Source organism: Melanostigma gelatinosum (assembly GCF_949748355.1).
Source record: "Melanostigma gelatinosum genome assembly, chromosome: 17".
Taxonomy (NCBI): domain Eukaryota; kingdom Metazoa; phylum Chordata; class Actinopteri; order Perciformes; family Zoarcidae; genus Melanostigma; species Melanostigma gelatinosum.
The window spans coordinates 6,992,133-7,014,306 of record NC_136650.1 but is presented as its reverse complement, the minus strand read 5'-3'; the positions used below and the strand labels follow the sequence as shown (position 1 = coordinate 7,014,306).

Here is a 22,174-nt window from a genome sequence, read left to right as displayed (position 1 = left end):
GCACATGTATATTTTCTTTCCACTTGCAATATGCATATGTGTGTCATTTTGGGTCCATTACAGTATTTCAAGATGTTGTGTCCACTGAATAAGAATTCTCCTTTTTCTTTTACCCTCGTGTATTTTCAACTCACTCCTTGGCACATCGTTTTTATTGTTTAGTTTATTTAATGTAGCCTCTAATAACACACCTTTATTAAGACAGTTTTGTCATCACCATCCTTGTTTCCCGTCTTACAACATCAACAGCTCAGCCCCTCCCTCCGCCTCTCCTCTGCCCCTCTCTCTCAGTGGGTGAGTCTGGAGCTGCCTAACAGTCAGATGACATGGTCTGACTCGGCTCTGCTGTAATCTGACATAATCTAATCTCTCTGTCTTCACAGATTGGCAAACTACCTGGGTCTTTCCAGCCAATTATGGCCCATCTGCACAGCACGCCGTGCAGGTCAAAGCCAGCCACCGCGGAGGCCCGGCAAGCCAAGACGGGCTCAGGCTGTCTCGGGCCCAATATAGCTGCTTCCATAACAGCCCATCTGCACGTGGCTTGGCCTGGTCCACTTTCATCCCCTGTGGCCCAAAAGATTAGGGATCCTCCCCTAACTTAACTGCTAATTAAAGCACTTGTTGCCATACAGTTGTAAGGCAATTACCAAAGCAATGATTCGTGGCTAAATGGGCTACTTTGGCACCAAATGTCTCCCTATCAATATTGCTTCTACAGTTCAGAAAAGGTTCCTTTTCTACAAAGTAAGATAACATGACATTTCACAACGTGAACTTTTAGCATTAACATTTTTAGATGTAGTCCAGAAAAAAAACAATATAGCAGTACAGGTTCTTCAAGCACCCTCAGACGGTCAGAAATAAGTAACAAGGTTGAAACTCATATATGCAAATTTGATCACAACTTATCATAACATGAATTAGGTGTGGCTATAAGTATATTTTCATAATATTTGTATTCAACATTTTAAAGTCTATGACCTGTTGAGCATGTAACATGCATTATCTTATTCTTTAGGACTGATAAAGATTCTTATTTGTTTTTTTAATTCGTAAATAAAGTAGAAATAATGTGATCTAATCATTATTTACATTTTTTACTTATAAAATGAATTGTATTGTCCGTGCATAAGTTGTAGATGTACTCGTTATTTTATATGGCGTCTGTCTGACGAGACGGAGAGGTAAATACACCGACACAAGGCCTTCTAACAGCTTATGTTCTCATCAAGCCAGTCTCACTTAATCACCTTAGCTAAATTAATTTGAAATTAGCCCTCTTTCTAACTCCCTGTCCTCCATCTTTCCCCTCCTTTCCACCCCAGCCATTTTTACAGCTTTATGGATTAGACAGATTACTCGTCTGAAACTCTGTTTTTGTTCTTTCTCTCTGTTTCAGCCCCCATCTTTCCATCTTGAGGTGTGTTTAAGCTGTTGTTGTTTTGCCTTGAAACCTGTTACAGAAGAGTTTGTAACACATAACACGTGACTCTTTGTGGTCCTTTTGTGTCTGTTTGTAGTTGTTTGGTGTCACTCACTCTGAAATTGTATTGGACTTTTAGTAGTTATTTCGTGACGATGTTCCGTTGTTTCGTGTGTCTTTGTGGTCATATGTCTCTTTGTAGTTTCTTTGCGTTTCTTTGTAGTTGCTTTGTCTCTCTTTGAAGTCATCTTGTGTCTCTTTGTGGTTGTTTTGCACCTCTTTATAGTCATCGCGAGTTTCTTTGTGGTCTTCTTGTGTCTCATTGAGTTGTTTTATGTTTCTTTGTGGTCATGTAAGTATATTCCTGGTTGGGACATGTCTCTTTGACTGACATTTGGCGAAGGCCAGGGGGTCCCCCGGCACTTTGGGCGCAGGGCCTGTGCCCGGTGGTGCCCGCTGGAATGACATGGGTTCATGTTTATATTGTGAGACAAAGCTGCCACTATTTACCTCTACTGGAAAAGCAGATATGGAATAAGTGAAGCTCAACTGTGTAAATACAGAACCGTTCAACTCGTTTGGGAATTATTTTAAGTGGTTTGACATTTAGGAGTGGCAAAGTGACAGACTCATCTGTACAACTAAATAACATGGAAATGCCATCAAGTGCTTCTTTGGCTTGGCACTGGAATTTGTGGATGTTCCCCAACACAGGAACACATATGATTGTGGTTTTCAGGTTGTATGTGTTATTTTGTGTTCTATTGCCAGTTAATCCAGGTGTCACAAGGGCCTTAGTTTTGTTGTTGTCAGATGACTACCGGTACTCTATAAATAGTGATTTGATTTGTCATCAGAAATACCACTCCACCTTCCCGAAAGAAACAAAGAAAGAAGCAGGGGAAAAAAGAGAAAGACAGATGAGGAATCATAACATTGTTTTTAATCACTCGACATTAATCACGGGTTAAAGTCATAATTCATTGGAAACACCTTTTAGCGGGAAAACACATGACGTGTTCACTCTAAGGAATAATGACAACGCCTTTTTGTGAAAGCTCTAGAACTGCAATCATAGTTGTTTAGTCGGTTGTCTGGAAATAATCAACTCTTTTGACAATCAATAAATCATTGAAGTGAAATGTCAAGAAAGAGTGCCAAACATTTGAGGGCAGCTTCTCAAATGTGACGATATGCTGCTTTTCTGTGATTTATGTCCTTGTAAATTAAATATCTTAAGGTTCCAGACTGATGGTTGGACAAAGCAAGACATTTAAAAACGTCATCTTCGTGTCTGGAAAATTGTGATGGGCATTTTTCACTTTAAAAAACAAACATTTTCTCTATTAATTAAACAATCAGTAGAACATAGGTTAGGTGCAGCCTAGAAAACTTGCCAGGTTTTGAGAGACACTGGTTTACCAAATGTTTTCTGATGACTGGATGTCAGGAAGTGGTTCTCTCGTCTTACTTACGATCCAAGAGACTCAAAGTGATTATGCCTTGTCACCACAAGCCTGTAGTTTCTTTTGTTATAAATGTACAACTTCCTCTTGCGCACGCTCTGTCACCAGTGCGTGCATGCAAACACATCCCCTTTTCTTCGTTCAGTTTAGACTCTCAGTGGATTTTAGTCAGTTTAGTGTAGATTGAGGCGTTTCTGCTGTGCATTTTCTACATTTTCATCTCATTTAAAAAAAAAATGTTTTAGCAGTTCTACTTTTTTGGACACAAATCATATGGCCCAAACGAAAACGAACTATTTTCCATATTATTATTTTTTTGGGGGGTGGTGGATGTTATAAATTGCGCAAATTATCCTCTAAATAACAAATGCGCGCGTGCATAGGTACTACGGCTGTGCCGATATGCCAGGACTTGTCTCGGATGACACATCATTTCCTGGTTGAAGAGCATGCGCAAGCGGGTTGTACAAACGCGTGTGTGGGTTCGTTCGTGCGTGAGTGAGAAAATAATTATTTCACTTTCACTTCAAGGCGCATTTGATTCGGTGGTGACGCTGCATTCAGAATAATTAAAAACAACACGAACAAAGTAGCAACAGAAAATCAACTCAGGGAGACAGAGGAGCACATTAGGAAGATGGCGTTTGAGTACCCGGCTGCACGAAGAGATGAGAGTAAGGTCAGTGTCGAAGTCCTGCTGCTTTGCTTTCTCGCTCTCTGTCTGTTCGTCTTTCCGTGAAATGATCTGGTGGAAGCACACGAGCAAGAAAAGCGAGACCAGGAAGCGGCAGACACTGGGCTGAGGGTTAGGCCAATGGCGACTGACCGAGAGAGAATCAAAAACAAAACTTTGAGAAGTACCGTTAACTCTTTCATTTAGCCTCCTCGTGACAAATGAGTCAAACGTCTTAACATTAGCGCCCCACGAGACAATATCCCAGTGGTCATAATGCGAATACTGACGGCGCTTCATTGAGGTGTGCCGCAGTTAAAGTAGCATATTGCTCGAGGCTTCCTAACAACTACTATTCTCTGATACTGCACTTTTACTTTGTATGCAGGGCTGTAGTCAGGACTTTGCAGAGTCACTGTTTCCAAACATCCCCAGCCACGTAAAAGCATTTTGACAAGGCCCCAAATAACACAACAAAACGACATCTCCTCAGCACCTGATTTACTTACGTTTTCATTCTACTGATTCGCTTGGTTTCTGAAATTGTATTATCTGCCAACAGGCTGGTTTAAAGGCTGTTTCAAAGAATGATTTACTGGTCTAAATATGTTTAATATGAATTTAATTTAGTGCTGTAAAGATACTTAATGTGCTAACAAAGACAACTTAGAACACCAGGCAAACAAATAATTTTAGGCTCTTAAAAATTGCAGGAAAACAATTATAAAAAGTTGTTGCTTCTGTCAAACATATTTTCAGCTTTAATTCAATGAATAAATGACTGATGATTGATATTTTTTGCCACTGCACAAGAGAATCCTCTCTGTCGAGGAAAGTCCAGTTTGAATGCTGAGGATTCAACGTGGCTCTTTTGTGTGCGCTTGTTCTTGTCTAACTTGTAGGTGGATGACCACCATGGAACTAAGATCTGCGATCCCTACACGTGGCTGGAAGACCCGGATAGTGCAGAAACAATGGTATGTATTGATCTCTTGCAGAAAGCTGAAGCTGTGTTTTTACCAAAATCTTTGCAAATCCCGTCGCTCCTCTCTCTCCTTTTGCATCTCAGGCCTTTGTTGAGGAGCAGAACGACCTGACCATGCCGTACCTGGAGCGGTGTGCTGTCCGGGCTCAGTTCCACCAGCGTCTCACCGAGCTCTATGACTATCCCAAATACAGCTGCCCCTACAAAAGAGGGAAGAGGTACGAGTTGAAATTGAAAGAATGGCCACTGCACGGACTGAAAAACACTTATGAGAGGGACTAACTTGAATTTGAAAAAAAGAAAAGAAACTATACTTGTCATGTTATTTCCAGGTACTTCTACTTCCACAACAAAGGTCTCCAGAACCAGAATGTGCTGTATGTGCAGGACTCTCTGGATGGAGCTGCCACTGTATTCTTTGACCCCAATAAACTCTCTGAAGATGGCACTGTGGCACTGAAGAGTGAGTCAAACCGCAGAGCACACGCGCTGCACTTTATTGTGCACAGATGTAAAGCTGTTCAGTGCTGAATCCCTCCTCCTCCTCTTTGTCCCTCTCTCTTCACCCAGTGGGCCGTCTGTCAGAGGAGTGTGAATATTTTGCGTATGGTTTGAGCAGCAGTGGTTCAGACTGGGTGACGGTGAGTTTCATGAAGGCGGACGATCTCACTCTGCTGCCCGATGTACTGGAGAGGGTTAAATTCAGCTGCTTGGCCTGGACTCACGATGCCAAGGGCGTCTTTTACAACTGCTACTTGCGCCAGGAAGGCAAAACTGACGGTGAGGAAGATTCACCGTACTCTCAAACGCATGCTCCATCCGGGAGACACCACCTTTGCTACAAGCCTATTACAAATGCATTCAAGACTTAACCCCTCCTTGTTCCCCCCCCCCCCCCCCCCCACTAAAGGCACAGAGACCACCTGCAACATCAATCAGAAGCTCTTCTACCACGTCATCGGCACCAAGCAGTCGGAGGACATTCTGGTTGCAGAGTTCCCCGAACATCCCAAGTGGCACAGCTCAGTCACCGTAAGTCCATAGTACTCTTGAATCAGTCATTATAATCACCCGTTTGTAATCAGGGCAGTGATGGATGAGGTTGTCGGATCATTTACTTAAGTAAAAGTACTAATACTACAGTACTGCTTTCAAATATAATCAAAATAACTTCATTTAACTTCGACAAAGATGACAAAGAGCAGACAACACACAAGTGCAGCTTAAAACTGTTTATGATGTCCACTAGTAGGATGCTTTAAATTCTGTATAAATGAATGATAAATAGGATCAAGCACACAAGTTATCTCGGGCATTAATGAGTCAGATGGAAGCTATTTGTAGTCCTTTCGTCTGCTGTAGATGCCACTTGGTGGTTCTTGGTTACTGTAATGGGGACTTTCTAGATCTGACAGTGGATCAGATCGCTGCAGCTGATTCAGAATGACATCGTTACACTTCCTAAAAGAGGGTGTACCCAATGTCTCTTTTTGCTTTGATTCAAAGCCACTTTCGAGGTTTTTGAATGAAGCTTTGAATGTCTGATATCATATTTTATCGCCATAGAAAATGGAAAAAAATGTAATGAAGTGATTCATCGTCTTTCTTATAACATCAACTTTTTTTAATGAATATAACTCGTCAAATACGGACTGAAGCAGAATGTATCGTTAGACATTTGTCTTTCTTTAATACTTTTGGACTTTACAAAGCTCCGGAGTTATTTTAAATGTTTGACTCACACAAGTCTTACATCTTACCCGGCGATAACTGGAATCTGATTCTAGAAATAGTATGATACCAATGATGTCATTGTGGCCCAATATTTATCAGCAGCCGTGCAGAAATACTGCCTTTTGAACAAAAAAAATTCCATCTGCACTTAAACAATTAGTCACTTTTGCGCGTGTGCCATGTGCCAGTGATAGAAGTTAAAAGTTGTCATAGCAAATGACGACATACCTCTCTTTGTCGTTCTCTGCTTCCTTCTTTCCCGTCTTGATTCCTTCCCTTTTTCCAGATATCGGATGACGGCCGATACGCTGTTCTGTCCGTCACTGAAGGCTGTGAACCTGTCAACCAGCTGTGGTACTGTGACCTGCAGCAGCTCCCCGACGGCATCGCAGGTCTGTGAACTTGTGACGCACTCCCCAACTGACAACAAGTCACGTTATTTCCGAAGTGGGATCACAGCTGCAACTTATCCTTCGGTCTGCTTTGGCATGATTGTGACTTCTGTCTGCACGTATGATATAGTATTCTGGATGTTTTTTCTTTTTTAGAAAGCAAAATGCCCCATCTATTTACCCCAGCAATCCCCTCCCTGCTCACAAAAACAAAATATGGTTGTGACTCTTAAATAGATTTTAAGTTGATGTAAACTGTCAACTAGGTCGTCAAAGTCCCCAAGTATAGATGAATATCGATCCCCGAATTAAGATATCTTTGTAGAATAAAGCATTTCGTGAGAAGTAAATGTCTCTGGAAAAAGGCATCATTATCAGAAGTATCTATTTATTTTTAAAGGGCGTTCTTTTCTTTATTAATCTGCCAATAAAATGTTTTGTCCAAAACCCACAGTTATTCACTTAACAATAATATATGTGAAATAAATAAATACAGCAAAGCCTCTTCCACATCTAAGCTTGAACCAGAAAATGAGGAAATAATTAATTATCAAAATACTTGGCGATTATTTCTCTGTCTATTAATTAATTCATTCATAAACTAGAATTCCAATTGTTTTTATTTCACGTGTTAGTAGCACCCGAGCTGCAGCATTAAAACAAAGTTCTCTGTCAAGTTTTGGGTCAGTTTGATGTCGTTTTGCTGTGAAGTATTATCACCACATCTTGGATACGAGTGAGTGCTGCTTCTCTTGAAAAGATTTGCAGAAAAAAAGTCATTTCCCACATTCAACATTCTTGGAAAAGCACACCAACAGATTTCTGAGATGCCCTTTACCTCTGCAGCTTCAGGGCACAACAGAAGCGAGGCCGGTGACTCACTGGTTCCTTCACCAGATGTTGAGATTTCGAAATTCACTTCGCAAAATGTTTTCTGGTTTAAAAGACGATCCCCCACACGCAAAGCAATGTGGACACTTTCTAGTCTTTACACGCCATCATAATTCAGATGGACAGGTGTGGGTTTTGGCTTCGCGAGAGGTTTAGATCACTGCAACTCATACCGGTCAAAGACGATAATGAAAGGAACATCATGCATCTTTTATAATGGAGTTTTTGTTGTTTTATTCATCTTCTGCTCCAGGTCTGCTGCCATGGGTCAAACTTGTAGACAACTTCGACGCCCAGTACTCGTACGTCACCAATGAGGGATCCGTGTTCACGTTCCGCTCCAACTTGGATGCTCCTCGGTACTGTCTCCTGAACATAGACATCCAGAAACCAGACAGGCAGCACTGGACTACCCTCATTCCACAGCATGACAAGGACGTCCTGGGTGAGAGTGGGAGGAAACCTCCGTAGAATATGCTGTAGAAGACCTTCGCTGGCACGGCAGCTGTGGGCTTGTGTTAGAACTTCTGGAAAGAAATCTTGCAAAATAGTTTTTCACAGAATATCTGTCCGAATGTGATGACAGTCCAACCACAACAACTGGGAAGTTCTGCGTCTGTGGTCAGAGACTGTCGTCAAAGGGATGTCTGCTCAAAAAGTGAAACTTTGCTTATATCTCTTTGTCGTCATTTTTTTATTTATTATTATGACTCATTTGAATGATGGTAACGTTACCAAGACATCACTGAAACGGCAGTAAATGTCCAAGCTTCCGCTAAAATATGTGCCACACACACACACACACACACACACACACCATCAGAAATAACAAAAGGTACAAACTATGTTAAGGAAGATCATTTGAATGTTTGGGCAACACTCTATTTTAAGTCCCCCTGTTTATGATTTATAAACTGTGTTTAAACATTCAGTAGATGTTTTATAGCACACTATAATAAAGTAAGCAGACACGGCGATGAGTAAGTGTGGGCTGGTGTATAAACAGATACTGAATGGCACTTCTGTAACAATGTAAGATAGGTCGACATAGTATAATTTATAACTTCTGACGATCATTGTACTTTAATAAGCACTTAAAATGTCCTAATAGCTACTTTATAATGTGTAAAGCTTTCATTGAATTGAGTGTTTGGATACTCTCTAAATGTGGTTAAATGTAGCAGTAAAGTGTTGCATGTTAAGTGAATGATAGTGATATCAGTGATATGCTTTTATTAGTGCAAGTTAATGATCTTTTCTCAAATTTCACATTTTCACCAAGTTTTTAAATTAATAGGAATTTAATTATGTTAAAATGCAATCAATATGAATGTATAACTTTTTGAAAAGTAGTAGTCCATTTACTGTTTGTACAGCATCTGGGTAAAGCAGCGCTACACACATCAAACGGTCACGGTACACACAGTCCACAGCAATGAGTTGACCGTTGCGTCTGATAACATGTCATTTCCTGTTAAAGAGAGCTCTTACTGTGTCATAAACTGTTCCGCTGTACTAGCCTTTTAACTGATGCAAAGTAGGAAGTCACTGATTCATCAGTTCACGCTGCATTGTCCTCGTCTTGGCACTGACGACTCTCAAAGGCAAAAGGCCATATATGGATGTGTGCTCGCTGTGTGTACTAAACATGGTCACCGAGAGGAGCTTGACAGCATGTGTAGCCGCACTGACTCCTACCGAGCAGTGCGGCCTGACTCCTACCGAGCAGTGCGGCCTGACTCCTACCGAGCAGTGCGGCCTGACTCCTACCGAGCAGTGCGGCCTGACTCCTACCGAGCAGTGCGGCCTGACTTGAGCAGTATTGTGTCTTAAGACTGCCTCCTGCTGGCAGTCGATGACATTTCATCCCGTCACAGTGAACAGTCTATACCTGTATTAACTCTTTGCTCTACCTGTGCAGTAACATCTGAATGAACTGAACTCATCAATTTGGTCATATTCAATGCACAGCCATTATATTTGGCTTCATCCCAGGATCATGAGTACTTCTTATTTTCAAGATATATATCGGGATAATTAGCAGAGAGGAAGAGGACCTCTGTAGTAACAGAGAAAGGAAACCAGACGACTTGTAGACCGTTTCCCTTGGACACGGTGTTTTTAATAACACCAGGCAGCTTTCACATGTTCTGTTCGCTTTCTATCACTTCCTTTTTCATGATCCTTCTGCAGGCTTCGTCTCCTGTGTGAACCAGCACCACCTGGTGGTCAACTATCTGCATGACGTGAAGGACATCCTGCAGCTGTGTGAGCTGTCCACCGGCCTGGTGGTCAGGGACCTGCCGCTGGACGTCGGCTCAGTGGCCGGAGTGAGCTGCAAGAAGAACCACTCTGACTTCTTCTACAAGTTCACCTCCTTCACTACACCTGGTGACTCCTCTTTCCTTTCATTCCATGAATTGTATTTTAGTTGTCTTATATTAACAAAAAGAGAGAATAAAAAAAGGAGCGAGAAAGCTACGAATCCCACAAAAGAACTGCAAAAGCAATTACCATCAGTGCATACACATAATTTGGGCGGCACTAATTATTTAGATTGTTGATAAATAGGCTGATTCTTGTTTTCATGAGTTTAGTTAGTTTTTCCACAAAAATGTTGAAAAATGGCCTTGGGGCCTTTTTTCAAATTTGTCGTTTTCTCCATCAAGCAATCGAAAATCCAAATAGTATTCAGTCTGCTAACATGTAAAACAAAGAATATTTGGAAAATTCTCACATTTGAGAAGCGGAAACCAGGGAATATTTTGCATTTCTGCTTGACAAACATTTTTATTGTTTTCATCAAATGATCTCACTACATACGAACTATCGGTTATTGAAATATCCCCATGCAGTGAGTTAAACACACGGTGACCTCTAACCTGTGTGCGTGTTGTTCCGTGGTGGCCAGGTATCATTTACCACTGTGATTTGAGTGAGTCCAGCCCAGAGCCCAGCGTGTTCAGGGAGGTGGAGGTGAAGGGCATCAAGCAAGAGGACTACGAGACCAGCCAGGTGACGCCTTGCTGTTTTCTCTCCTACTTCCCTGTTACCCTTTTATGTTGTTTTGTTTCCCGTCATCTTACAGGTTATTCTTGTTCGTGTTGCTTCACTGCATCTACTGTATATTCATATCATGATTCAGATTTCCCAGAATCGTGTTCACTGTGGTTGAGGAAGTGGAAAATGTTTTTTGTGCACAGCTCATCTTAGACTTAATTTGTATGAACTCTGTGTCATTTTATAACACGGACGTAAAAGATATATGTTTTTGCATTTACAGGTATTTTATCCCAGTAAAGATGGAACCGAGATCCCCATGTTCTTAGTTCACGCCAAGGGCCTAAAGAAGGATGCCACTCGTCCCGTCTTCCTTTATGGCTACGGGGGCTTTGAGGCTTCCATCCAACCGTACTACAAGTAAGTACAACGGGACCGCTCTCTTCTTCTGGTTTTCACTGACACGGGTGAACACTAATCCGTTCCAAAATACCTCAAGTGTGGGGGGGTAACAGAGTAGAGGATATCCCAGCTTTCTATAAAACAGAGCTGCCGTGTTGGCTCTGCACGACCCTCCGCTGCTCTTCACCTGATCCTCTCTGCTGGCGTGTCACTTCCATGTTGTGTGTGATGTTACAAGAATCAAACATTGTGATTTTAAAGTCGTATTTGAACAGGTTTTACTGTATCCTGCTTAAACTACATTTCATATTTTTCATTTATGCTGCTATTGTAACATTGATTGTACGTTCATGGCTGTATTTCCCCTGTCTGTCCGTCTTGTCTGTGCTCAGTGTTGCTTACCTTCTGTATGTGAGACACCTGGGAGGCATCCTGGCAGTGGCCAACATCAGAGGGGGAGGAGAGTACGGCCTCACCTGGTACAAAGGTACAGACAACCAAGGAGTAATGGCATCCCGACCTGGAACAGGCTGTGTGAAGGGGGCAGTGGCCGGTGTTCATTCAGAATAATTAAAGCTCTTCTAAAGTCAAATTCTGTGTTCACTGAACTTCTGCTGATTATTGTGTTTGTGCAGCTGGTACATTAGGGAACAAGCAGAATTGCTTCGATGACTTCCAGTGCGCAGCAGAGTATCTGGTCCAGGAGAAGTACACCACAGCCAGCCGCATCGCCATCAACGGAGCCTCTAATGGAGGACTGCTCGTGGGTGAGTACAGGACCGGCTGTGTGTTTGTGTGAAAGCCGGACATGGAGAACAAGTAAAAGGGTTTTAAAGGTACACCCTGGAAGCTATTATGCAGCCGCTGTACATCATGTGTTACATTTAGGGGTTGGAATTTTGAAAGTGGGGAAATCTTGCTTTTTATGTTGTAAGTCTGCTCTCTTGATTTACAGAATATGATTTTAGAGGGCAACATAAAATGTGTTGTCTTTAAGCTTTTTGGGTGTTATCGATGCTCCAAAATGTTTCTAAGTCCAAAAAACCTTTCTTGAGGGAGAGTTATCCTCCACAAACATTAAAAAAAAGCTTAATAATGAGCTGGAGAGGCAGAATGATTGCTTATTGATCCACCAGATATAAGCAAAAAGTGATATAATATATGAGTGCGTCTATGGTTCGGCCGTGGTGGTGTTTTGTGTGTGGCGATGGATGGATGCTGCGTATATTGTCCTGCTTCTTGTCCCTTTGCCTTTCACATGCCGGCTCAATGGAGCTTTATTTCCACTTCCCCCTCATGTTAACAGCTCACCTCCAGCATCCTATACACCTTCAAGGCTACTAACACTGTTACTGTACATATCCATGTTCTTACAGTTTTATAAAGGCAAACTAAGAGCCAGCTGAGATCACTGGCTCATTGCAAGTCTCCGCTGCATTGATCACAATGCGTGCTTTCTATTACGTCTTTGGCATAATTAATAGTGTAAAATGAATTCACCAGTAGTTAGCTGCTGCGCTTCAATTCATTTTGCTGTTAAACAGCACATTAAACAGAGCTTTGTCACATCATTTACCAAAAGGCTGGCTGCCATATGGCGCCACACAAACCCAACTAATGACTTCTCCCCTGGTGTGTAAGTGGCGATGTAGGCGTGATCGTGTCCTACCGTGTGAATTTTAAAAGCAAAATGGAATGTTTTACGCAAATTTTGAAATTCACACACACACACACAGCGGCATGCGTGAACCAGCGTCCAGAACTGTTCGGCTGTGCTGTGGCAGAGGTGGGGGTGATGGATATGCTGAAGTTCCACAAATTCACCATCGGCCACGCCTGGACCACCGACTACGGCTGTTCAGACGACCCGGAGCAGTTCAAGTGGCTCATCAAGTACGAAACACAGACGCAACACATCACTAGAACATACTGCTGCACGAGAACACGTTCCTCCGGGATCCTCCGGTCACATGCGGCCCTGCGCATGTACGAAATGTTAATAATTATACAACCGAAGTCCCGGAGCCCAAAATATGGTCTTCGGGACAGCCCTAATAATCTAAAACCTACCCACATAAGTAATGAAATAGCAGCAAAGCATCTGATTCACACATTACAGCTCACAAATCACTCCCATATTCTCTCTTCTCTCGGATTCCCTTCCAGTGATCCTCTCAACCTGTCTTCCTCACCCTCTCTCCAGGTATTCCCCTCTCCATAATCTGCCGCAGTCTCCTTACTCTGGCCCTCCCTACCCCGCCATCCTGCTCCTGACAGCCGATCACGATGACCGCGTGGTGCCTCTCCACACCCTGAAGTACTGTGCGGCCTTGCAGCGCGGAGTGGGCAGCAGCCCCGTGCAGCGTCAGCCTCTGATGGTCAGGGTGGACACCCGGAGTGGGCACGGCGCCGGGAAGCCCACCACCAAGGCCATCCTGGAGGAGGCGCACATCTTTTCCTTCATCGCTGAGACACTTGGGCTGAGCTGGGTCGATTGAAGAGATGATGATGACGCACTATGAGGTGGGGCTTTTTAGAGGATGAATGATTTACGGTCTTGTTGTTGTGGGAACATGCTTTTACTATTTAGTGAAGGACAGAGGAATGCATTGGTACAACTAAAGTAGACTGTTAGAGAAAGATGTGAGAACAACAACAGATGAAGTAATATTACTGGAAAAATAATAACTACCAACTATTGAGATACTAACTACAATGCCTCTTTTGAAACGACTCTTGTTGATCTGATTTGTTCAGCATCATTGGTGGAAGAAGTATTGAATAAAGTAAATGAAGCACTATCTCAACATCGAAATGTTTGTTTTTTCCAATACAACATAAAAGATTGACTTACGAAAAAGGACAAAAGTTCATCAGCAGTTACTTTTAAGTATCAAAAGTGCCGTGGTGACATCGGGGTTTTTGGTGCAGTCTATTGACTGCTGTTTATTGTATGATGTTCTCCACTTCAGTCAACTATCGACTGAAGGCGTAAAATGCCAGAAAATACATACTTAACTAAAACAGCCATTTTCCCCCGAGTGTTATATTGTATATTTGATTACGTTGTTAGTGCTGAATTTTATTGTTGCAGCTGATTGAAATAAATAAATAAATAAATTGAAACTGCTTTCTTTATTTGCCAGGTGATTTAATCTCCAGTAAATCTGAAAATAATTAGACGAGACCAGTGACCACTCTCCACGAGACCCGACTGGCTTTGAACAGATCTCCTTATGAACGCAGTGTATCTTGAGTAAAATATCACCATTAACAAAACCTGTGACCTGGTCAAGAAACTCTTCCTCCACAAAACCTTTTGTGAAAAACAACCAATCATTTGTTGAATAATAATTTGCTTTGTATATGCAATATCTATCTGTCCAGTAACTTTAATTGTCAAATATATTAGGAGTTAAAAGTTGAACACTTCGCTGACATGTAATGCAAGTAGAAGTACCATACAATTTAAAACCAAAAATCTGTTGAAAGTACGTTACTGAGTGAATTTACTTGCTTTACGCCGCTGTTCAAAACACGAGTCATGTCTGTCGGGTGCAGTTCTCATATAGTTCAGCAGGTGGCAGTATGGGACCACACAGAGACTCACTGTGTGCCAAACACTTGAAGGTGAGTTCAGTGGCATTCTGCTTGAGGGCGAGATGTAAGTCCTTCATATGGTCGGCCTTCTGGTGGATTGAGACTAGTAGGAAACGTCCGCTTGAGACGACAGTAGAAGGACACACAGGAATGAGCGCTTGTGTAAAGGGGTGGACCGGTGCAGTTGTGAGGAGAGACGGATGGGTGGAAATCCTTTAACGTGTGTAGAAAGATGGAGAGTGATGACAGACGGCAGATATATGGCGAGACAGTGAGAAGCAACAAGCGGAGAGAGACTGAAAGTGCACTTATGGAGAGTCTCGGGACAGACGGGTGTTTAAACTGTCAAACAAAAAGAAAGATGGAAACACTCTGCCGGCCAATCGCAGACGGTGAGGGAAGTCGTCCGGTCGGTCACTCTGAGTTTAATCTCTGCTCAGTGGAAAGTTCTGATTTGGTCAGACTGAATCCTGGGCTTTATCTAAGTACCCTCTCAGTGGATAGATGGGATGGGAAAAGGAGAGGGGGAAAGCAGAGAAGGCTGCAGGAGGAGGATTTGCAGACAATGACTCTGCCACTGGGGCAAAGTGGTTGAATGAAGCCGGGAAAGACAAAGCCAGTCATAAGCTGGACATATGAGACACGGAGAGAGAGGTTTAAGACCATGCAGGAACAAAAAAAAAAGACTGTGGAGCTCTGCTCCCAGGAGTGTCCCAGAGGATTGCGCCGGCTTTCGCTCCTTCATTTCCTTCATCATTCACATCACCCCCCCCCCCCCCCCCCCCCCCCCCATTCACACATGTTACATGCAGCCTTCACAGCTCTTTTTCTCTGGAGGAACACAAGCTCTTACCTACAAAAGCCCCACTGTCTCACACTCGCAGGTCCCCGTCCTGTCCTCTTTGTTTACTTTACTCTCTCTCCCCCCCCCCCCCCATAATGCAGGGATTCATTTCCCAAAGCCGATTTGAGCTGCGGCACGCTTCGGCGAAGAGCGGAGAGCAGAACTTTTTGTGCTGAGGGGAAGTTTCCCCTTCACACCAGCTTAGAGGTGGACTGCTCTCCCCTTTATGCCGCTCGCTTTAATCTTCACACGGAGCAGAGGGAGCGAGGGAGGACGAGAAGGGGAGAGGGCTCTCAACACACAGCTGGGAATCACTCATGTTGTTACAGAGGTGTCGTCTGCTTTCCCATGTGCCTCTTTGAATCCTTCGGCTTCTTCCTGTTCCCGCTCACATTTCTGGACTCTCGTTTGTTCTTTGCCTTTCCAGCTTAGAAGGTTTCTTTTATTATGAGGTGGTGTCTTATCGAGCTAATGTAGATCAGAGTGGCGGGTTTGTGTAAAGCCCAGGGCATTATGTAGAGTATCAGGGAGTTACTGGTTTTACAGTTACCGGTTCCTAGAACCAAAGGTGACGTCTTTAAAAATGTTTTTCCAACCAACACTTCAAAATGTAATTGTTTCGATTAAACAAAAGAACATTTGGCATTCTTACTTGATGATTGACTCAAACATTTAATCAAAACATTTGATGAAAACTGATCAGTCCATCAACAGAACTACGGTAGATAGACAGACAGATATGTATTTTATTTATCCCCATGGGGAAATTTGTATGTTACAGCAGCAAGACGCACCAAGAAGCAAAGTAGCAGAGTAACCAAAAATATTAAGTATTAAAAAATGCACAATAGAATAACAGAGTAGGACAAATTAAATATCAGAATATAGAATACATAAGATAAAATGACAAAATTGCACAGTATATACAATGAAATAGAATAAGTGTTAAATGAACTAACTAGGTGAAGAACAGGATGATCTGGCCGGAGCGGATTTGTTGTACAGTCTTACAGCAGAGGGCAGGAATGTTCTCCTGTATCTTTCCTTGTGACAGCGGAGCTGGATGAGTCTGTTAAACTGTTTATCTGTACCAATCTGTCAACTGATCATTTCAGCTCCACCACAATTATTTGGCATTTCTGAAAAATCTGAATTGTCTATTAATATTTACAATTTATTAATAAACTGTTTCAGCACTAGAGGTCTAGATTCTTGTTGTGGTATTCAAAAAAAATGTACTGTTTTGATTCATGGTTAATATTTAGTTTACATCAACGATACAATATATTCTTTTGTCTCACTGTACATGTCATTATATGCAAGTACTTCACATACACTGTATAAAAGTACAGGGGTAATATTTACTCTGGTGTGTGTGTGTGTGTGTGAGAGAGTGAGAGAGACGCCAGGACAGGACTCCATCTCTTAGTGGAGATGCATTTTCAGAGCCTTGATATGTATGTAATCCTCTCCATCTGACAAAGGGCCCGCACGCTTTGAAGCCATGCATTGTATGTGGGAGGCTCTGGGTTCAGCTGTCCAGTTTTCTTTTTTTCTCGGCCCTCCCGCCCAGGCCTTAAGGTGTGGAGTTTGACACTAAAAGGAAATCTACCAGTTATTTGAAGGCCTTAAACGCATCTCGAGTGTGGTCTTGATTCTGAAAAAAATATGGTTTTCACGTACAACTATCTATATTTTGTAACACAATTTGCTTTAATCTCTTGTAAGAATCCCTGTCCCAGTCTCATTTACAGTGAATAAACAGGCAAATCTGATTTGACGATTTACACTCAAACCGTGAGAAGCTGATCAAATACCAACTGAAACAAACGCCCGCCGCCACTGAGAAGAGCTACTGCGGGTTATGTTGTCTGCGTACTAAGATGTCACACTTAAACTAATGGCATTTATTATATTATACCACAAGAGAGCAGAATGCAGAATGCCATTCACTTCATTTGGCATGTGTGCGGTTGCAAGATGGTTCACGACCCCAAGCAGGCAGGAGTCAAGTGTCGAGGCTATGAAGATATCCTGATGTATATTATGTAGAGAAGAGCCGATGGCTTTATATAAGACGAGGTTTTACATTTTATTTCCCAAATAGAACGGTGCGATGCTGCAAAGCACCTTACTGCTCTTTTTAGTTCATATCCACGTTTTATTAGTTCTTAATGAATACATAAACGTTCTTCAGAGCCGCACAGTTTCATTCTCATACACATGATCTTGATGAGCCTGACATGTAAGCTTCTTTTGTTTGTTTTTCTCCTTCACATATCTTGAAAGCATGCAAGAAATTCACGAAAAGCTTCCGATAATGAATTGTTAAAATCCGGTGTTACTGTAGCAGGAGTTCAACTGCTGCTTAGCCGTGGTCTGCTCAGCAGCATCTCAAACAGGTGATGTTTGCTTGCGTGGGAGCTTTAGAAAGCTGTAGCCAGCGACGGCTCCGAGATGAAACTCATTAAGTCTCGAGCTCGAATCAGAATTTAATATAAAAAGTATGGATTGCTGCTGCAACTGTATGAGATAAATAAAAAAATCTCTTCCTCAAAATGCATGCCCATGGACTGTCATTAAAGTTGAAGTACATTTGCACACGCGTGATATGCACATACACACCTTATTGCGCACACACACGCACTGACCTGTGCGAGCGAGCACCGAGGCCCATACGGCACACTCACGGCTACACACCCCGCACAGTTGCCCACATCAAACCCACGCTAAGTTAATTTGCATTTACAATAATTTCCCATACGCACAGTGCTAGTCTGAAGGTGGGCGTTTTGTAATAAAGAGAAAGAGAAACTTAAGTTCACACGAAGAGAGAAAAACCACAAGCCTCAAAAGTAGGCTGGGAGCGAAAAGCAGAAGTTAAATTCTGTTGTAAGAGGAAACCTGCATTAACCTTGTACACGTAGATAAGTAGTACGAGACGCCCAGGTAGCCTTACGGTTACAGGACTGAAGGCCGTCGGTTCATTTCTTTGCGCCAGAGGTAAAAAAGTTGGCTGACGATTGGGAGTTTGTTTTCAACCGCATTCACTTAGAATTTAGCTGCTCAATGCATCTACCCTGTTCCCTTTGGCAAGGCACTGAAACCCAGAATCGACTGTGAATGTCTCTTTAAGGGAGGCACACGTCTCAGATGGATCGTTCAAAACTATGCGAACCTGAGCCGGGTTGGGGCTAACTTTGGCGCTAACCCCCTCACTTATCAGCAGGTGACAAGAAAGACATGGGAAGTTGGCATGGGTCTTCAGGAGTTCTGTTTATTCACTGACAGCCTAAGTTGTACACACCTTGCACTACTATGTACACAGCAATTCAATTACTCACCCAACATCACACTCACGCAACCACTAATCCAGTAGGTAGAAAACGGTTTTTTAAAATGTTGTAGTATAGCATGTCGAAAGTCATGAAAAAGTATAGCATGACGGAAAATTGAAAAGTCACAGCAAGTTGAAAAAAGTCAGTATATGGCATGTCGATAAGTCTGACAAAAATTCATAGTATGTTGGTCAGAAAAAGTCCTAGTTGAAAAAAGTAAAAAATGTAATATGTCAAACAATAATAGTATAACAAAAAACTAAATAAATATGTCATGGTATAGTACCTGGAAATAATTCTCAAGTTATAGCATGTCAATCTTTTTGAAAAAAGTCAGTATAGTATTTTGAAAAGGTCATGTAAAAATGTCATAGAATATACATTGAAAAAACAAAGTCATAGTATGGTATGGTGAATAACAGTATCGTAACCACCCAGGGATAGTATGTGCACTGTTCCATGTATTTGTGTACAATGCTGATGTTCTGTGTTGTTGATCTCCCTCCCTGGTGTGCTGCAGGCGAGGTTGACTGATGGGCTGAGTGTTCGTGTGTCGGTTGTTCCCAGGAGCGGATTGGTTCCAGCCTCAAGAGGCCGGTTTCCCTCAGCCCCTGCAGGACTCGCTTATCTTTTCTTCCAGCAAAAATGCCAGTCAGCATGTTCTCTGTGAAGTGTTAAACAGCCCAGGTTTCTGAGGGGTGGTTAGCATTTTGGCAAATCTCCTTTTAGGAGTTAGATTAGCAACTTCTCTTGTTTCATTATTTGAGTAGATCAGCATTAAGTTCATATGTTTTGCTGTTGAATCACTCTGAAGCTGCGAGTTTTAAATATACTATTAAACACCTTCATATTCCTGGTTGTTGTTGGAAACGGGGCAGAGGAGATTCTCACTTTTCATGTTGTGCCAGCTTTAACCCTAAGCCGGGTCGTAACAAATAGTATGTAGAAAAATGAAAGTTAAAAAAAAATCGTCAGTATAGTACGTCAAAAAAAGTTATACAGTTATGTATAATTATTGCATTTTTTTTTAAACCCTCAAATATCAGCCTCACACATTTTGTATTGGTCGGGTTGTAGTATTGTGGATTTAGTTTCAAGGTTTACACTCCATCCTAAGATAGAAGACAAGGACAAACAACTTTTGCCTGGATTGGAGATTTTTTAATAACACGTTTCAATATTGCGACAGCCATCAGATTTTCTTTTAACAGGTAAAAATCATCAAAAAACTAACAAAGAATTTTTTTCCCCCACTTTTATATTCCAAACACCAGTTTCTTGGCTATGGCCCTAAATTCAAACAAATAAAACCCTTACACAGTGAGCATATATTATATTCAACACATTGTTCTTCAAACAAATTATAAAAATAGATTTCGCATTTTCAAATACATATTTACAGTATTAAACATGTATAATGGTCACAGTAACAGACGGGGCTAGAGATGTGAAGGTTTCATTCATCGTGGTGACGAGGTCCGGTGTGTGTGTCAAAGAGACCATCAGAGTGTTTCTTCAGATGTTAACATGTGCGTGATAACATCTATAAGGACATGAGTTTACTGATTTGACGAAACGGTTACAGCGAGAAGAGTACAAGGAGAACGAATAAAAACTCATTTTGCACCAAAGATAAACCAGCAACAATATTCCAGTCATAAATGCATGTACCTTGTTTTGTGAAAACGTATGATAATCAAATAATGCCCCGATAAACACCTTCCAAGTCTCCAGTATAGAATTGGTCGGGGGGGCAGATCACTGTACAGAGTATTTTAGGAGTTCTCTGGGGGGAAAAGTGCAACCATGTAGTATGATAGCATATTCACAGCAACATAGAATATAAACTTAAACATGATAATCCAACAGCTACAAAGAAAACAGAAAAGTCCATTAGGCATTCCTTAATACTGTGTCCTTACTGCAACACACACACACACACACACCGTAGTGTATACAGCAAATCCAATGATTATGGACCTAAACTTAACTGTACCAACTCCAGTGTTGAAGAATACACAGATACTGTGTGCTGACAGTAAAAACCCTCCAGTGTTCCTCTCACTTCCTGTGTACAAACAACTCATTTGTTCAGATATAAACTCAGTCACATAAAAATCAACTAAACAGAAACAAGACAGAACTCCAGAACTCCTTTGCTTGACTTTTTTTTTTTTCTTCTTCCAAATACCACAAGTTAAATGAACGCTCCTAACCTCTTTTCTGCAGTGTGTTACAGTCTGTAAACATAAATAAATATCTGAAGCAGGCCATCTTCCAGAGGTGGCCCGTGCTCAATGCAGAGTATTAAACATGGTCGTGACAGAGGCTTTGGAGAGGAGGATCGTGCTACCGAGATGACGTTCAGCAGGCTAAAGGGAACGGTAGATGTTTTAAATGCAAACAGAAACAACCGGATACAAAGGAAATAAGAAGATACAATGATGGAGACAACATACCACAAACTAATGAAGATCAAACACACATCCAACCTTTACAATTGTATCCTGCAGCAACCATCAGCAGCCCCAAAGAAGAAGAACACACAGGTTGACGTTCCTGAAAGTACAGTATATCATCCCCCATCACCTACAGTAGCTTTGTCCATCACGTCAGCACACTTTATACACCGACTATAGGACTGTACTGGATGCTCGCCTCGTTTCTTTAGAGGCCTCATCCAACTCATCACCTCACTCTTGTCCCATGTCAAGGGACAGCACAGTCTTCTTAAGCTACTGCAGCCATGTTTAAACTAGTTTCAAAGATGTATCTTTACCATCTGATGTGAGATCAGCTCTGACCTACAATGATGAGATTCTGTATCCGCTGTGCCAGTTCTATGAGAGGAGAGTGATTTGATCCAGGACCAGCACAATCGCTGCTGGCTTTGGCGACTTGAAGTTTGTAGTGAATCAATGCTGTGATAAAGGGAAATTCTATCCAACATGTTGACGTGTCTTTGAGCACCAGTCCATAACCGCCGTGTTTGCGGCGCACTGCATCCGTGCCCGCCTCCTGCTCAGAGGTCAGCTTCAGGCAGAGCCCCTCCTGCTTGAGACAACATTTCACATGTCTTTACGCACTGATCCAGAGCCAGTGAGGCGGAGCTGACAGTTATTGAAATGCAGATAGAAGTCACAAAAGAAAGGTCAGGTGACGTCGCTCCTCTGCTATCCCTCTAGCGCGACAGTAACGCCGCTCGTCTCTGAGGGGATTCATAGAAAAAAAAAAGAAGTAAGGAATCAAGGAAGGCATGAGGAAGCGTGGGAAGGAGGAGTAGATAGAGTGCAGTTGAGCTGGAAGATCTGCTCATCTTTCCTTCAGTTTGGAATAGGTCTCTCTCTCTCTCCCCCCGTCATCCGTCTGTGCACACGAGTGGGTCTGCAGCAGCAGTGGCAGAGTAGGCATGTCGACTGCTTG

The 22,174-nt window shown here is 42.2% G+C and overlaps 1 protein-coding gene across 2 annotated transcripts; it reads left to right on the top strand.

The window, feature by feature from the left end:
* Positions 1–3,342: 3,342 nt before the first annotated feature.
* On the top strand, positions 3,343–19,627 carry LOC306791648 (prolyl endopeptidase). Of its 2 annotated transcripts, XM_079288478.1 has the most exons (16): positions 3,343–3,571; positions 4,468–4,542; positions 4,635–4,768; positions 4,883–5,013; positions 5,121–5,330; positions 5,461–5,582; positions 6,571–6,676; positions 7,821–8,012; positions 9,761–9,958; positions 10,479–10,582; positions 10,851–10,987; positions 11,362–11,456; positions 11,605–11,736; positions 12,706–12,862; positions 13,173–13,492; positions 19,272–19,627. In XM_079288478.1, exons 1-15 carry the CDS (start codon positions 3,530–3,532, stop codon positions 13,465–13,467), a joined length of 2,130 nt encoding a protein of 709 aa, XP_079144604.1. In that variant the 5' UTR covers positions 3,343–3,529; the 3' UTR covers positions 13,468–13,492; positions 19,272–19,627. The 2 variants fall into 2 exon arrangements, with proteins under 2 accessions (XP_079144604.1, XP_079144603.1); XM_079288477.1 differs by lacking the exon at positions 19,272–19,627 and having other exon boundaries at positions 13,173–14,176.
* Positions 19,628–22,174: the final 2,547 nt, after the last annotated feature.

Excerpts from the sequence above, each read along its gene's own strand:
- LOC306791648 (XM_079288478.1), top strand. The coding sequence starts at position 3,530 with ATGGCGTTTGAGTACCCGGCTGCACGAAGAGATGAGAGTAAG. Across the intron at positions 6,677-7,820 it reads GCTCCCCGACGGCATCGCAG|GTCTGCTGCCATGGGTCAAA; the intron begins GTCTGTGAACTT and ends CTTCTGCTCCAG. Across the intron at positions 8,013-9,760 it reads GCATGACAAGGACGTCCTGG|GCTTCGTCTCCTGTGTGAAC; the intron begins GTGAGAGTGGGA and ends ATCCTTCTGCAG.